Below are 16,994 nucleotides of genomic sequence, written 5' to 3' on the forward strand. Positions count from 1 at the left end.
AAAAAAAAAAAAAAAAGAATTTCAAGTTGGTGACAGCAGAGCACTAAACCAGGCCTGGGAGCCTTACTAAGCTAGGAACCCTGGCTACTAGATAGGTGGCATGTCCAGGAAGTTGGTCCTGCCTCTGGAACACATGACTAAATCTACATGTACTATTAATTTTCCTTCTCAATTATATGGTAGACTGCAATGTAGTACTTCAGTTTATTTGTGACTGCAATGTACTTCGTTATTTGTGAACAAACCTGGGTTGTGCCAGAATTGTGTTATGTGCCGGGGATTCAGATTAAGAGCAAGAGTTTATTAAATGACATGGGTGTTATTAGGCTCTTCCTCTCCTCAATCCTGGGGTTGGCGGTGTTTCTCTGAATTAGATTTCAATGTTAAGAGGAGACAAGTAACAAACAGGAGCAGTAAGTTAACCTAGTAATGGGATACATGGTATCCTCATGGTTACTTTAGCTTAGTTGGTCAGCAAGGATCAGTCTGGCAGATTTGAGCTGCGACTTCAACAAACAGGGTCCATCCTGGAATGGACAGCAGAAACTCAGGACGCAGAGTAGCCACATTAGCGCCAGCACAGAAATGTTTACGGGGGGGGGGGGGGGGGGGGGGGGGAAGAAAGCTTGAAATGATGATGGAAGAAGCCGGCAGGCAACATTATCGTCTTCAGCGAATGGGAGCGAAGGAGGGAGCCCAAGTCTGGTGAGAAGGACCTTTCCGGAGCCACACTTAGAAAAGTGGTGGGTGGGTGGTGCAGCGCAGAGCGAGAGCAACAGCCATGAAGCTGCTAGGCGCACACCCCTCGTCTCCCCATCCCGGCCGCGCCCCGGCCAGGTGAGTAGGTGGCCGGCGGACCAGCACGCGGAGGAGCTACCTCCAGGGGCCCGCGCGCTTCCTACCGGAGCCGACGTGGCCGGCGCGATAGGCCGCGCACGTGTCTGGCCGGGGGCCCCGGCGCAGAGGCGCGCAGGGGGCTCAGGTCCGTCCTCGTGCGGTGCCGCCAGCCCCAATCCTACCGGCGGCGGGTGCCCGGCGCGGAGCCCCGGCGCGGGGCGGAAGGGGGCTGGGTCGGGAGAGGAGGGGGCGGTCGGGAGCGCGCACGGAGCTCGCGGGCGCGCGCCGGGGCGGGGGCAGCCCTCTCCCAGGCGGCGGTGGGGGCGGCGTCGCTGTTGCCCTTTTAAGCCGCGGGGCCGCCGCCTCCAGCGGGTGGAGTCGGTTACAAAGGCAGCAGCCGGCCCGGCTCCCGCACGCTCGCACGCTCGCTCGCTCGCTCGCACGCCGGCTCGCCCGCCCGCCGAGGCCTCGCGCTCCTCGCCATTTTTCCAGCCGCGCTCGGACGCGGGTCGCGGCGCCGGGGAGAGGCGGAGCCGCGAGAGCGCGGCCCGGGCCGGCCCCGCGGGGCGGTCGCGGCCGTGACGGCGGCTCCCGGCCCCGGCTCCCTTTCCTCACCCCTCCCGCCGGAGATGAGGGGAAGATGTCCGTGTCAGGGCTCAAGGCCGAGCTGAAGTTCCTGGCGTCCATCTTCGACAAGAACCACGAGCGATTCCGCATCGTCAGCTGGAAGCTGGACGAGCTGCACTGCCAGTTCCTGGTGCCGCCACCGCCGCCACCGCCGGGCAGCTCGCATTCGCCGCCGCCGCCGCCGCCGCCGCTCACACTCCACTGCAACATCACGGTGAGCCGCCGGGTCGCAGCCCCACGGGGCCGGGCGGGGGCGGACGGGGGCGCCGCAGTCCCGGGACAAAGGGCGCCTGCCCGGGAGACCCCCAGCGTCCCGGGCGCGGCCGGTTGGCGGCTGGGCCCTGGGCCCGGCCGGGAGCTCGGGCTGCCTCGTCGGGAGGAGGTGGAGGCGCGTCGCAGCACGGCGCGGGCCGGCTTCGCTCTGTTGGCCCCTCGCGGCCCCCGTCGGGCCCCGAGGTCGCCATGGCCGCCCGCAGCCGGCCTGCTCTGGGGACCGCGGCTCGTCCGTGGGCTCCTGTCAGCCGCCCGGGTGGAGAGGCTCTCAAGTATTTGTTGTGGCTACTCGTTTTCCCATCAGGTTTCAGAACCCTCCTCGTCCTTGCTGGTGCAGCCAGTTCTCTCTCGACTGTGTGTTGGTCTCTGAGGACAGATGGACACTTGGAAAGCCTACGTATTTAAGGGAAAAGTTTAGGACGCCACCCCAGGGGATGGTGTGAGCAGTCGTTTAGCCCTGACCTGGCTTTGCGCTAACGTGTTTTGGGAAAGCTCATGGAACCTTCCACGCGGCAGGTGGTGTGGTGAGCGTGCAAGAAGCTGTCCCACCTGTGCGGAAGCCTGCACATTTACCAGGAGGGGAAAGGAGATAGATGCTTTCCAGTTTATTACCGGGAAAGATCAGGTGGGATTAGAAAGCTGGAGAAACACGTGGGAAGTTACTTTTCTGTTTCTCATTAGAAACATTCAGTTGGTAAAATATCAGATTGTAAGTGAACTCTTTCCCCCCCTCCCCCGCCCCATCTCCTATCGAAGTGAATTACGATGCTGGGTATTCATTGTGGTATTAATTTCATGTGCAGAAAACACCTTATTACAACAGGAGTTAAGGTGGTAGTTTTTATCTGGCTAAGATGCCTTCTGTTAAGTCAGCCAATAGATAACCCCAAAGGTGGAGGGAATTTTCTAAGGCCTTAACATTATGATAGTTACCAAGCTCTGTTGGAGAAGGTGGGTAGTGTTAGAACTGTTAGGTACTGCTATATCTGACAAAAGAAAAAACTGCCGCAGTGTGCTTTAGTGAGGAGAGCGTTCACTTTCTTAATACCTTGTTAAGCTGCTGTGGATACTAGTGTGTTTGAGAACTTGGCAGACCAGTGCCTATTCAGAGAACTCAGACTTCTTGGAGAGTTTTATACAGCTGTGACAACTACTTTAATGCTAAGAAATCTAAAGGTAGAGGGAACATCTAATTTTGAGTAGGGAACTGTGGTGACTAGATTTCTGTCAGCTCGACAAGTAATAAGAGAGGGAACCTCAATTGAGAAAACTACCACCTCAAGATTGGCCTATGGAACATTTTCTTCATTAATGATTGAGGAAGGGCTCAGCCCAGGGGTTTACAACAGCCCCTGGGTAGTTGGTAAACCCACTTGTGGTGGGTGTGGGCTTTTAATCAGCATTACAGAGGCAGAGGCAGGAGGGTCTCTGGGGCCAGCCTGGTCTACAGAGTGATTTCCACGACCGCCAGAGCTACACAGAGAAACCCTGTCTTGGAAAACAACAACAAAACAAGACCCCCGCCCCAAACAAAACAAAACAAAAAACCCAAGTAAGAAGTGCTCCCATAGCCCCCCTTCCTCTTCTCTTCTGCTTCAGTTCTTGCTTTGAGTCTTGCCCTGACTTACCTCAGTGATGGAGTTGTGAGCTGAGAGTTATAAGCTGAAGTTATTCCACCCCCCAACCCCTTCCCCAGTTTGCTTTCAGTCATGGTGGTTTATCACTGCAATCGAAGCCCTAAGACAGGAACTGAAGGTGTGTGCCTTGGAGAAAGCTTTGATAGTTGATCAGGTGAGTACAAATTTGGAAGGCTGGCATGTTAAAAGTAAGGGTGTTCCAGACAGAGGAAACTCCACCCAAATCAAATACTGACACTTTGAGAAAAATGATTTCGTAGGAGTGGACAGTTAATGCTAAGACTTGAAAAGTCCAGGGTTGTAGGCTGATGAAGATTTTCCAAATATGGAAGAAAGAGAGTAGTAGTCAGTATAAAGGATAGTAAGTAGACTGGCCTGGACAGTTGAGGGTTATTATTCAGGTAGAACTTGGAGGTTTGGGGAGAAAAGGAACAACTGGTCTAATTGGCAGGACACTCAATTTGTAGACTGGGGAGCCACACCCTTATGTTGGTAAGGTGAGAAACTGCTTTCAGAACTCCAATTCTTTACTGGGGTGTGGTATTAGAAAATGCATCAATGGCTGGGCGGTGGTGGTGCACGCCTGTAATCCCAGCACTTGGGAGGCAGAGACAGGCGGATTTCTGAGTTCAAGGCCAGCCTGGTCTACAGAATGAGTTCCAGGACAGCCAGGGCTATACAGAAAAACCCTGAATGTAAGGTTTTGGTTATTCCAGAGTGTTAGGTGATGGTATTGGTGTGCTGGCATTTACTACCAGGGGATGCTAATGTTTTGTAATGTTCTGTGGTCTGTCATGTCAAAGAATTATCTGACCTAAAGTGCCAGCAGCATCCCATAGAAGAACCATTTTGGAGACAAATAGGTCAGACAAAAGATAATGATGATCTGGATTAGACAGTGGCAATGGGAATAGAGTAATAAAAGACTGATAAACTGGGTGAAGGATGCTTTTATGTGTACTAGTGCAGTGGTGCTGGTAGTAGACATTATTACAGTTGACCTACTAATGAATTATGACCAGACATTATCAGAAGACAATTACAGATTCTCTATAGGAGTGTATGTTAGCTTTATTGTGGAAAACTAACAAATATGCAGAGCTGAACAGAGAGATGTACTATGATAAATTTTTGGCCAATCTTACTTCATGTATACTGTTGGATTAATTTGAAGTGTAGTCCAGAGTTTTTTCTATAAAGTATGTGAGTATAAAAGGTATACTTTTAAACTATGTTTTGATACTGTATAGGCCCTGCTTTTATAGGTGTAATTTGCTTGGAAGGGAACTAACAAGGGAAAAATGTTAGAATTAAAATACAAGTACCTTGTCTGCTAGGTTTGTGATTTGTTATTTTGCAAAAAGTTGTAGGTCGTTGGTGTAGTGGGCTTGTCCCATTCTTTAACTTTCCTCTTTACACAGCAGTATTTATTACGCACTCTACACACCAAGCTACCAGGAAGCATGTGAATGACATCATACTTGTGTACCAGTTTCTGAGTAATCCTCTTCGGACACTTTGCCCACTTTTCTTCCTAACCTTTATCAGCTGTTCTTCCTCCATGGAATGAGTTCCTGCCTCAACTCTGCCTTGTCCCAGCATGCCTTTCCCATGGTTGATTGCTCCTCAAGACTTTCTGGGTCATGCATAGTTCATAACATTTCCCCTTTCTTGTTTTAGTTCTTGTGATTTCTGCTTTTTTTTTCTTCCATGTTCACTCATAATTCTGATTATCTTTTCTCCAAGTTAGTTGTAATGGTGGCAGAATATTGTATAATTATAAGTTTGTGCCTTGTATTTTCTTTTTGTTCATACTTGTTCTATTGACTATATGGCCACTGTTATAGTTAAAGTCGAAGGGAATTTTCCCTACTTTGAAAGATGAGAATTTCTCAGACAGTATCATGAGCAGTAAAGAGATGCTTAAAAGGTCACTGAGGATTTGGTAGGACACCTGTAGTTTGACGACATGGGAAGACTAGTGTCAGATGTAGAACCACAGCATAGTGTGTGCCTTCCTGGGCCAAGGGAAGTCGACTGCTTTGTTTTTTTTCCATCCTGATTTATAAATTTGTTGTACTCTTGAAGGTGAACCTCACAGAGTCTTTATTTCTTGTTTTCTGTGGACTCACGAAAGATTGTTATATATAAACTTACGTATTGCTTTTTCCATTTCAGTAAACAGGCCTGGTTGCAGTCCTCACTAACATCCAGTTGTTATAATCACACTCCAAAGCAAAGCAACTTATTTTAATAACCTGTATGGCCATTCTGGGAGCTAATATGTGGCTTTTTAAAAGTCATTTAAAAATACTTAAGCTGGCAGTTCCATTACTCCTTTTAGGGGGAAGTAAAGGGATGTTGAGGTAGGATCTCTCTGTATTGCCTTGGCTGCCTTGGAACTTACTATGCAGACCTAACTGGCCCTGAAACTTCATCATTGTCTTCAGAGTGTTGGGATCATAGTCAACCATGTCTGGCTTCATTCCTTCTTGTATAGACTTGTTGGAATTTTAAGCGTGTGTATGCATGTTCATGTGGATACAGTTAGAGGTCAGAAGTCAGCTTTGGGTGGTCCTGAAAGGAGCCATCTACCCTTTGAGAAAGGGTGTTTCATTGGCCTGAGGCTCATCAATTAGATTAGGTGGCTAGCCAGTGGGCCCAGGCATCTACCTGCCATTAACTCCTTGGTGCTTGGCTTAATAGTGTGTGCCATCATGCCTGGCTTTCTTTCTTTTTTAAACATGGATTCTGAAAACAAGCTCAGGTGGTTAGGCTTGTGTAGTAAGTTATAGACTGAGCCATCTCCCCGTCCTCCTTGTATACACACACACACACACACACACACACACACACGCACACACACACACACACACACTCATACTCTCTCTCTCTCTCCCTCTCTCTCCCTCTCTCTCTCTCTCTCTCTCTCTCTCTCTCTCTCTCTCTCTGTGCATGTACACATGCACATACGTGTGTGTATAAGAAGACCAGAGGCCAACTTTAAGTGTTTATACTTAGGAAGTTGTATACCTTTGTGTTTTTTAAATTTTTACTTATTTTTATATTGGTGTGCGTACATGTTCATCATATGGTTAGGCATCAATCATGGTGTGTGTGTGTGTGTAAAGGTCGGAGGTCAATTGCCACTATTTTTGTCTTCTGCCTTTTTTGAGCCATGGTCTCATTTTGCTGATACAATAGTTACACACCAGGGTAGCTGGCCAGGTTCAGGCATATTCTCCTGTTTGTACCTCCCATTTTGCCAGAGGAATACTGGGCTTGGACTATATAGACAGTGTGCTTACTTGAGTTACTTGAGGTCTAAACTCAGGTGGTTAGACATACATGACAAATAGTTCTACCTGCCGAGCCATCTTCCTGGTCTTTTACCTTTTTTATTTTTATTTTTTTAAAGAATGTTTTCACTACTTTAAGGCCAGATAATTGGCCTTGGTAGCTGGCTAGTGCCTGTCTCCTCAGCACTGGGACTATATGAATGTACCACAACATTGGCTTTTTGTGCATTCTGAGATTCAAATTCAGGCTCTTGTGGTTTCATTTACCAACTGAGCTGTCCATTCCCGAGTCTTCCCCCACCTCTTTTTATAAGAGTCTCATGTATTGTAGTTCCGGCTGGCCTTGAACTTGATTTGTAAATGAAACCCCTGATCCTCCTGTCTCCCATCTGTGTACTCTACCACATATCCAGGAACATCTGGGAACTCCTGGTACTAAATTGTTGTTTTAGAGTTTAAAAAAAAAAAGACCTCCCACAGGAAGTATAAATTGGTATTAGATTGAAACTTTATTCTTTGTTACTTGTATATATAAATTATTTCTTGGGGGCTGGCGAGATGACTCAGCGGGTAAGAGCACTGACTGCTCTTCCAAAGGACCTGAGTTCGAATCCCAGCAACCACGTGGTGGCTCACAACAACCCATAATGAGATCTGACATCCTCTTTTGGTGTGTCTGAAGACAGCTACAGTGTACTTATTTATAATAATAAATAAATGTTTAAAAAATTATTTCTCAATGAATGATTGTCAGGCTAGTTTTGATGAAATACTTTTTGTTTAGTTGATTTTGATTATTTATTACTAAAAGCACCTCCCCCAACAGCAAGCTACTAAATTAACAAATATTAGCACTGAATCTGGGAGGGAGAGCTTTAAGCATTACTTAATATTTAGGATCTTAAATCATTTCTTTTATTGTTTCTCCATAAAACAATCCCCTTTTGCCCTGGAATGTCCTTGGAAAGCTTCTGTGAACAGGATTGTATGCACTGCACAGATGGGAAAGTGACAACTTTACTTTAAAAAGACTTTGAGTGCTGGAGAGATGGCTCAGTGGGTAAGAGCACTGACTGCTCTTCCAAAGGTCCTGAGTTCGGATCCCAGCAACCACATGGTGGCTCACGGCCATCTGTACAGCTACAGTGTACTCATACACATAAAATAAATAAATAAACATTTGCCGGGCGGTGGTGGCACACGCCTTTAATCCCAGCACTTGGGAGGCAGAGGCAGGTGGATTTCTTGAGTTTGAGACCAGCCTGGTCTACAGAGTGAGTTCCAGGACAGCCAAGGCTACTCAGAGAAACCCTGTCTTAAAAAAAAACAAAAACAAAAACAAAAAACCCAAAAAACAAAAAGACTTTGAGCTGGGTAGTTGAGTAGTAGAGTACTCCATCTTGCCTAGTGTATGCAAGGCCCAGCTACAAAGAAAGGAAATACATTATCTGTTTTGTAACATCTTTTCTTGGCAAATAAGGCAATACTGTTAACTTCATGTTTTGTTTTTCTAATCTATATACTGATACAAAGTCGTTGAGCTGAAGTTGTACAAAGGAAATAATGAACAAAATGACCATAGAGCCTAAGGACCTTTGTTTAGCTTATTCTCCCGTGACAGATTACCTTCCCAAATTGAATTCATGGAGAAGCTGTTGGAAATATCAGCCCTGTTGTGTTACACTCCTAAATGATACTTTCAGATCAGAAAGACTCATTGTTTCCATTTATTTGACCAGCTAATAATAATACAGGGTCAGATTCCTTGTGGTTATCTGTTCTCCGTCTCCATTTTAATGCACTCTTTTGAGAGAAATGGGGTTATGCAGAGGCTTGGTTTCCTTTTTATGAATGATGGTGTCTGCAGGGTAGGAATGTTAAACTTAGACCTGGCAAGGGGTAGTGTTGGGTAATCGAGGGAGGGGGTAGAGACAGAATGCCAAATATAAAACATTACAGGAGAGAAACAGAACAAGGCTTACCCCTTCCCCAAGGCTTTTGTAACAGTGGTCTCTAAGAGCTTCTAAAGATAATTATTATGAAAAACAATGGCTAATCAGAACTAATGAAATCATCCAGGGGAATTTGCAGCCAGGTTTATTCAGATCAATTTCATTATTTTATCTGCTTCAATTTATGTAGAAAAATGTTCTGAGTAGATATAATTTGTTCTCTACCTTGACTAGTTAAGCAACTTTTAGAACATGGTGCAGAGTTTGTGTTGAAAGTTTTTTTTCCAGTAGTATGGTGGTAGGTGTTTTGTAATATTGAAAACAAAACATTGTTGCAAGAAGTTTAGAAACCAGAGAAGCAAAACAAAACAACAAAGCCTCTCTAATTCTACTACTCACTACTATAAATTTTGGTTTAGTATCTTTCTGGTCATCTTATCCCTCTATTTTATGCTTTTTTTTTTTTCTTCTTTTTTTGGGACAGTAGCTTTCTATATAGCCCTAGAACTCTGTGTAGACCAAGCTGGTTTTAAATTGACAGTCATCCTCTGCCTCTTGACTTTTGGGGTTAAAGGCATATGCCATCACATCTGGCTACCATTTTGAAAAATGATAAATGGGATTGTTTTGTCATATTCTTCTCACTTAGCAGTGTTGTGGATCTGTATCTCCCATTGTTTGCTCTTCTGTGATATGATAAATTCATCTAGTGAGTCCTGTCTCCTACTATTGACCATGCAGGTGGCCATGCAAGTAGCACTAAGTGTCAGTAGATGGAATCCTAGTGCATATAGGAAATGTCCTTGCTATTTTCCTATAGGTGGTTGCTTTTAATTCTTGTTGATTTGGTTTCTGAAGGTAGAACAAATTATATCGTACTATATAGAAACTTTTCCTTTTATCAGATGGGTAAAAATGTTAGCATTGAGCCAGGCAGTGGTGGCTCACGCCTCTAATCCCAACACTTGGGGAGGCAGAGGCAGGCGGATTTCTGAGTTCCAGCCTGGTCTACAGAGCGAGTTCCAGGAGAGCCAGGGCTACACAGAGAAACCCTGTCTCGAAAAACCAACCAACCAACCAACCAACCAACCAACCAAACAAACAAACAAACAAAAAAGTTAGCATTGAGTAATGAATGAGCATCACCACAGTAATGGCAGCAGGTATAGTTATCTACAGCCTCTGAGCAGAAGTCTGCCCTCATGAGTTCCCTCAGTTAGGGTCAAGGTGAATGCTGAGTACTCCAAGAGCCAGATTGATACCTGTGACCCCAATTGTCCCACAACAAGATAGTCAGATCTTTGTGGCTTCCCCCACTTGACAGCTCATTATCAGGAATGGGTAGAATGTGTTCTGGCTAGTTTTCATGTTAGCTTAATGCAGGGTAGAGTCATCTACGGAGGAGACCTCAATTGAGCAGATGCCAACATATGATCCGGCTATAGGCAAGCCTGTAGGGCATATTCTTAGTGATTGATTGGGAAGGGCCCAGCCCATGTGGGTATTGTCATCCTAGGCGGTGGTCCTATAAGGAAGCAGACTGAGCAAGCTAATATGTAGACTCCCCCCGCCCCCATCAGCTCCTGCTTCCAGATTCTTGTTCCTTTTGAGTTCCTGCCGTGGTTTCTTTCAGTGGACAGTATGTACTACATGTAAACCCTTCCTTCCCAAGTGGATTTTGGTTATGGTGTTTCATCACAGTTCTTGGTCAGGCTTTGTGTCAAGGGAGGCAGGTATCAAAACCAGCCCCAGTGGAACATGGAGGCTAATGGAGAAAGGAGAAAAGGAGGTGTTTTTTTCAAGAAGGCAACTCTTTTTTTTTTTTAAAGATTTATTTATTGTTATATGTAAGTACACTGTAGCTGTCTTCAGATGCACCAGAAGAGGGTGTCAGATCTCATTACGGATGGTTGTGAGCCACCATGTGGTTGCTGGGATTTGAACTCAGTACCTCTGGAATAGCAGTCAGTGCTCTTAACTGCTGAGCCATCTCTCCAGCTCCTGAAAATGTATTTTTTAAAGGTCTATTTATTGTTATATGTAAGTACACTGTAGCTGTTTTCAGATACCCCAGAAGAGATCAGATCTTATTACAGATGGTTGTGAACCACCATGTGGTTGTTGAGATTTGAACTCGGGACCTTCAGAAGAACAGTCAGTGCTCGTAACCATTGAGTCATCTCTTCAGCCCCCTTGAAGATGTATTTTATGTGTTTGTTTTATCTCTTATGTATGTCTGTGCACCATGTGCATGCTTGGTGCCTGTGGAGGCTGGGAGAGAGGGTATTATTATATTTGCTGTAACTGGAGTTAGAGATAGTTATGAACTACCATGTGGGTTCAGAGAATTGAATCTAGGTCCTCTGCAAAAGTAGTCATGCTCTTAGCCTCAGAGCCATCCCTCCAGCCCAGCTGTTTGATGCTTTAATTGTAGTAATGTGAACAAAGCCCAACTTCCATATACTGGTTGAAAAAATATTTTAATAGCAATAGCCACTTTAGATAATTGGGCTCTCTGTGCCCTTTCGTGTTGGGAACTGAACCTAGGGCCTCAAGCTTGGTAGGCAAGTGTTCTTACCACAGAGCTGTTTCCCAGCTTATGAATATTTTTGAGTGAGAGTGTGTTGAATGTGTGAATGTGTGTGTGTGTGTGTGTGTGTTGTGTGTGTGTATGAGAGAGAGAGAGAGAGAGAGAGAGAGAGAGAGAGAGAGAGAGAGAGAGAGAGAGAGAGACTTTTTGTTACAAAAAGTTGAACTTTTTCTTGCATGATATTACAGCATCATGCATTGATCGTTGGGAAAATATTTGGTAACATTGATAAGTTTTACTATCCAACATCAAAATACAATCTCACCACCAGTCTCCTCAGAATACTTTCTGAAGCTACAGGCTCACACGGGTGGATACAAATCTTTCAAAGTGTGACTGGTTTTCTCTAAAGTTTGACTTTTATTATTGGTGAAATGTATTGACTTTTGTTTTGAAAATGACACACTGTCTCTTATATTTGAGAAAACATCTTCCAGAAACTCAAGTTGGAATAAACATTACACTCATCCTTTCAATTAAAGTGTCTGTTCATGTCAGTTCATTTCACAGATGAGTCAGTCACACATGCCTGCTCTCAAGTGTGCCTCGGGCTCCTGTGTGCTCCCTTCGACACGGTGTAAGGGACAGCACATCAGCAGCATTCTGAAGGAATGCTGGCTTTCTTTTTCACAGCTTTGTTCATTTAAACACTAGCAGGACAGGGTTCCAGCAGAGCATGGTTAAGACCTTCACTTGTGGGAAGGTAGCAGCACTTTCAAGTAGAGTAACTAAGTAGGAAAAAGATCACTGATGGTTTAGTCTTCTTGTACTGAGGGGTGCAAGGCCTTTGAGAAACATGGACACGCCGCCTTGCCTGTGCTGCCTTTTCATGCACAGGATTTAAAATCATAACAGATCTTGGGGAACTGATGTCCTTCCCTAAATTTCTCTTAACCATTATGGAATGGCGCAAGGCATTTCATTCCATATTAAGCTCATGTTTGTTCATGCAGATATTTACTAGATAAACATGAATCTGTACAATGAGCTTCCAGATCTATTTTTATTTTTTTAAAAGCTAAAGCAAGTGCAAAGCCCAGACAGTAAGTTCCTAAGCTAGGATGAAGGATGTGAAGATGAAGGTACCCTACTAAGTGCCTTTATTTAATAAAAATGGGGTTAATTCTGAAGAGGCTTTGCCTTTTAGCCTGGGAAGAGATTTGGAGCCATTAAGAGAGAAATGAGAATACAAAGATAAACCAGCCAGTGATAGGCAGGTACATGGACACCACTACTGACCACCAATCTCTGTAGTTTTTCCTTAAGATTTGGTAAAATATTTTTAAAAATTTTAGTTTCTATGCTGTTCTCTTATAATGATATGTATGTGTGTGTAGTATATATGTACCATATATGTATATATTGAGGTTATATATGGCATTAAAGAACATTGTTTTTTAAAACTATTTGTGTAGTACAGTTTTCTACTACTTATATTCAGCAGCTAGTATCTACCAATAATGTCTTTTCCTAGATTCCTAGCAAAAAAATTAGAATAAAGGAACAACAACAACAACAAAAAATGCCTGTTAGAGGGTAAGAACATGTAATGTTTCCTCAATTAACACACTTAAAAAAACCACATTCATGGTTTTAAAAGATAGATATTAGTAGTAGCATTTCTCAGTAGTATTTTGTATGATAGGATTTTGTAATTCTATCATGTCTGACTAGCAATAGATATATTTCTTTATAACAAACTTAGAAACGTACTTATTTTGCTTAATTTATCTTAATTCATATTGGTGTTTTGACTGCATGTATGTCTGCACGCATGTGTGCAGTGCCTGCAAAGGTCAGAAGAGGGCATCAAATCCCCTAGAACTGGAGTTATAGGCATTTGTGAACACCAAATCTGGGTCCCCTGTAACAGCAATCAATTCGTTACTGCTAAGCCATTAGAACTTAAAAAAAATGAGTATGTGTTTGTTTGTATGAGTTTTGTGTACCTTTTGTGTACAGGAGCCTACAGAAGCTGGAAGTTGTTGGGTTCCCTGGAACTGGAGTTACAGCTGGTGGTGAGCTGTCATGTGGGTGCTGGGAACTGAACCTTCTCCTCTGCAAGAACAGCGAGTACTCTACCCACTGAGCCATGGCTTCAGCCTCCTAAATTTAAAGCCTTTAAGAGCAAATGTTACCTTGGTTTCTCTGACCTGTGGTCCTTCCCAGCGCAGGATAGTGTTGGTGGAGGGGACAGTGATCAGAAGGCTGGGAAGGGAGAGATCTGCTTCCAGGGTCTCTTATAGCTGTTGGCAGGATCCTCTTCATAGGATGTTGGCCTAATCTGAGAACCTTGGTATGATTTTTAGAGTTCTTTTTCAACTTCTTGTCATGCAGAGCTCTCCATAGGTGGCAGCTGATTTTCATCACCAGGATTAATTGATAAGCAAGACAGATGTTAACTTTTTGTAACTTGATTTCAGAAGTGGTGTTGGTACTTTTGCTGCATTTAGACATGAGTGGCTTTGTCCAAGGAAGGAGATACTAAGACATGAGAATTAACTGGGGCCGATTTAGAGGTTTCCTGGTAGAGTGTTTGAGAATTTGAAAGTGTCTTCAAATAAATGTTGGAAACATCTGTATTAGGAGAAAGGCTAACTCAGAAGCCCACCTCTGTGGCAAGTGAAATCTGAATAAGGATTGTGGCAGCCTTGCGCTTCTAGCACCTGCTATATTTAAAAAGCAGTCTCTAAGGGTTTCTGATATAGTTCAGTGGTAGAGCATGTGTGTACCTGGGCATGACCTCATGTTTGATATTCAGATCCCCCAAAATAAAACAGATAGAAGAAACTATCACCATTAAGAAAATGATTAGGCAAAATCAAATGAAGGTAACCTTATTTAATGTGTCTGTTTTCTATGAAATTATATTCTGAAGTCAGCCAGTAATCCTAGCACTTATGATGAGGTAGGAGGATGTGCATATTTGAGTCTACATATTGAGACCATGTCTCAAAAAACAAAAGAAAAATAAAACAAAGAAATAAACTACATTCTTTGTTACAATCTAAGGAGGGATGGAAAAACAAATGGATTAGTCTTCCCTTTATATTATATTTGTGATATATTTGTGATATTATTTGTGTGTGTGGGAGTGGGTGGGTGGGTGGGTATTATACACAATGAGTGCAGGTCTAGAGGTGCCATATCCCCTAAAGCTGGAGTTACAGGTAGTTGTAAGCCAGCTGACATGGGTGCTGTGGTGAACTGAACTCAGGTTCTCTAGAAAAAACAGTGCAAGTTCTTAACCACTAATCCATCTCGCCAGCCCACATACAGTCTACTTTTTGAGATAGGGACTTAGGTTGGCCTCAAGCTCACGGGCTTCCTACCCAGCCTTTGAGGTGGCCACCACCAAGCCTGGCTTGGTGTGGTAAATTTTATACAGGTGAAGGAAAAAGAAAACCTTGAAGAAGCTTCTATAATTATTATACATTGAAGGCTAGAACACTATGAGTAGAGGGTCTTGAAAAACTACAGTGTTTAGCATATGTGAAGATTTGGAGCCATGTTCCTTGGATTAGTTTTATAATTCAGAACTAGGTATCTAGTAAGACATGGAACATTATTAAAAGGCAGAGCTACTGTTAAATCTGTAGACTGAATTTTAAAGTTGAGATTTTCTTTTTAATTTACCTTTTCACTTTGAGAGATTATCATGATTCCATATTTTAAAGCTCTGAAAAAAAGGTAAAAGCTAGAAAATTTAGGTTGTGGTAGACATGTTGCAAGTTTCTAGTGGTACTTGAATACATTTCCTCCCCTTAGATAAAAGCAACTCTTAAGGTATATTTGGTTTTAATCATTTTGCTCATTGGGTAAAGTACTGTTGTGTGCTTTTTAACTTACAGATTGTATATAGCATGAACTATACAAGATTAAGTTGTTAAACTTAGCAATTTTAATTTTTAAATTCCACAGAGGAATCTGGTTCTCCTGCACGTGAATTTCAGTGTCACCTTTCTTCTTTTGATGAACTTTATGTGGATCATAATTACCTGCCCCTTAGTGGTACAGTTTTAGTTGCATCTCTGGGTTGGTCTGTTTGTAAAAATGTTTCACCTAGCTGTCTCTGTAACAGGAATCTTACCCATCTTCTTCACCAATATGGTTTGTGGACTCTGATGACCCAAATCTGACATCAGTTCTGGAACGCTTAGAAGATACTAAGAACAACAGTTCGGTAAGGAGATGAGCCAGACTTTCCTTTTTCCTTTTCATGGTCTTATGCAGAAAAATTAAATATTAAGCAGTAATATGATAAAAAATTTATCATACTAAAATTTACTCCATTTATTTCCTTTTCCTGATAATTTTCCATCTCTTCTTAGATCATAATACAAGTTGTTACAGCATGTTTAATAATGACAATTTTAGCAAGGTTGGAGAACTTCTTGATGTCCCTCTCCCTCTTCTTACATGTACACTCTTATTTACATTAGGAATTGAGGTTCTCTTAAAAAAAAAAAGAAATTGAGGTTCTCTTTTTTTTTTTCCTTCATTCTAACCATTAAACAAAGCAAACCTTTTTTTTTTCTTTTTTTTTGGTTTTCCGAGACAGGGTTTCTCTGTGTAGCCCTGGCTGTCCTGGAACTCACTCTGTAGACCAGGCTGGCCTTGAACTCAGAAATCCGCCTACCTCTGCCTCCCAAGTGCTGGGATTAAAGGCATGCGCCACCACTGCCCGGCATCAAAGCAAACATTTTTGATAGACTGTTGGGTGAGGTGAGAAAGGACAAAGGGGAAATAAAGGCCAGTGTAGATGTTAAGGGAGGTAATTACACAAGATGATAGCATCAGGATTTTTTTTTAAACATTTTTTAAAGAATTTATTTATTTTATTTATATAAGTACACTGTAGTTGTCTTCAGACACAACCAGAAGAGGGCATCAGATCTATTACAAATGGTTTTGAAGCCACCATGTGGTTGCTGGGAATTGAACTCAGGACCTCTAAAAGAGCAGTCAGTGCTCTTAACCACTGAGCCATATCTCTAGCCCAGCATCAGTGTTAGTATTAGGGAATTCTTTTGCTGGTCAAGGGCCCACAAGTCTGCAATAAAAGCCAAATTTATTGAAAAAAAAAGGTTTCTTTGTTGGTTTGTTTTTGATCCATAGTTGCCCCCCTGTGCATACATCCCAAGACTCCCAGTAGAAGCCTAGACCTGTGGGTATCTCTGAACTCATATATATTATAAACATGTTTTCTTCAGGACATTGCACACTAAGATTAATAGTAACTAGTAAAGTAGAACCAGTGACAATGGGCTCCCTGTTAAATAATTGTAAACATTGTTTACTTTCAGTTAGTATGTGGACCTTGATTAACCCTGGAAAACTGCTTATTTCTGGGTAAAAGGCAGGGTGCTAAGTAAAGAGGTGTTTCTTTCTAGGCTGGAAAGATGACTCGGAAGTTTAGAACACTTGCTGCTCTTACAGAGGACCTGAAGTCAGTTCCCAGCACCCAAGTTGCATCAGTTTACGAGGGCCTATAACTCTAGCTCTGGGGATCTGATGTCTCTGTTCCCTATAGGTACACACTCAGGTATACAAACTACACACAATTAAAAAATAAAAATCTTGTAAAAAGTATCCTTTCATTTTTTTTAAATATTAAAATGTTTTATTCTTTGATTGTAAATGTCTAAATACCCATTGTGAGAAAACTAGTAAGTTGTCAATAAACAAAAAGAGGACATTTAACTTTCCTATAATTTTCTACCTAATATAACCTCTGTTGACATAATGGATATTTTCTTCAGTTTTTTTTGTTTTGTTT

The 16,994-nt window shown here is 43.0% G+C and overlaps 1 protein-coding gene across 2 annotated transcripts in view; it reads left to right on the forward strand.

Moving 5' to 3' along the window:
- The first annotated feature begins 1,140 nt into the window (after nt 1-1,140).
- Ube2q2 (ubiquitin conjugating enzyme E2 Q2) overlaps nt 1,141-16,994 on the forward strand; it is a 57,021-nt gene continuing 41,167 nt past the window's right edge. The window contains exons 1-2 of one of the 2 annotated variants that reach the window (XM_031343204.1): nt 1,141-1,678; nt 15,297-15,398. In XM_031343204.1, the coding sequence (XP_031199064.1) occupies nt 1,478-1,678; nt 15,297-15,398 (303 nt within the window). In that variant the 5' untranslated portion in view covers nt 1,141-1,477. The remainder of the gene's footprint in view (nt 1,679-15,296; nt 15,399-16,994) is intronic. The other variant, XM_031343203.1, reaches the window with a different exon arrangement.

The sequence above is a fragment of the Mastomys coucha genome, unplaced genomic scaffold (assembly GCF_008632895.1).
Source record: "Mastomys coucha isolate ucsf_1 unplaced genomic scaffold, UCSF_Mcou_1 pScaffold23, whole genome shotgun sequence".
NCBI lineage: Eukaryota > Metazoa > Chordata > Mammalia > Rodentia > Muridae > Mastomys > Mastomys coucha.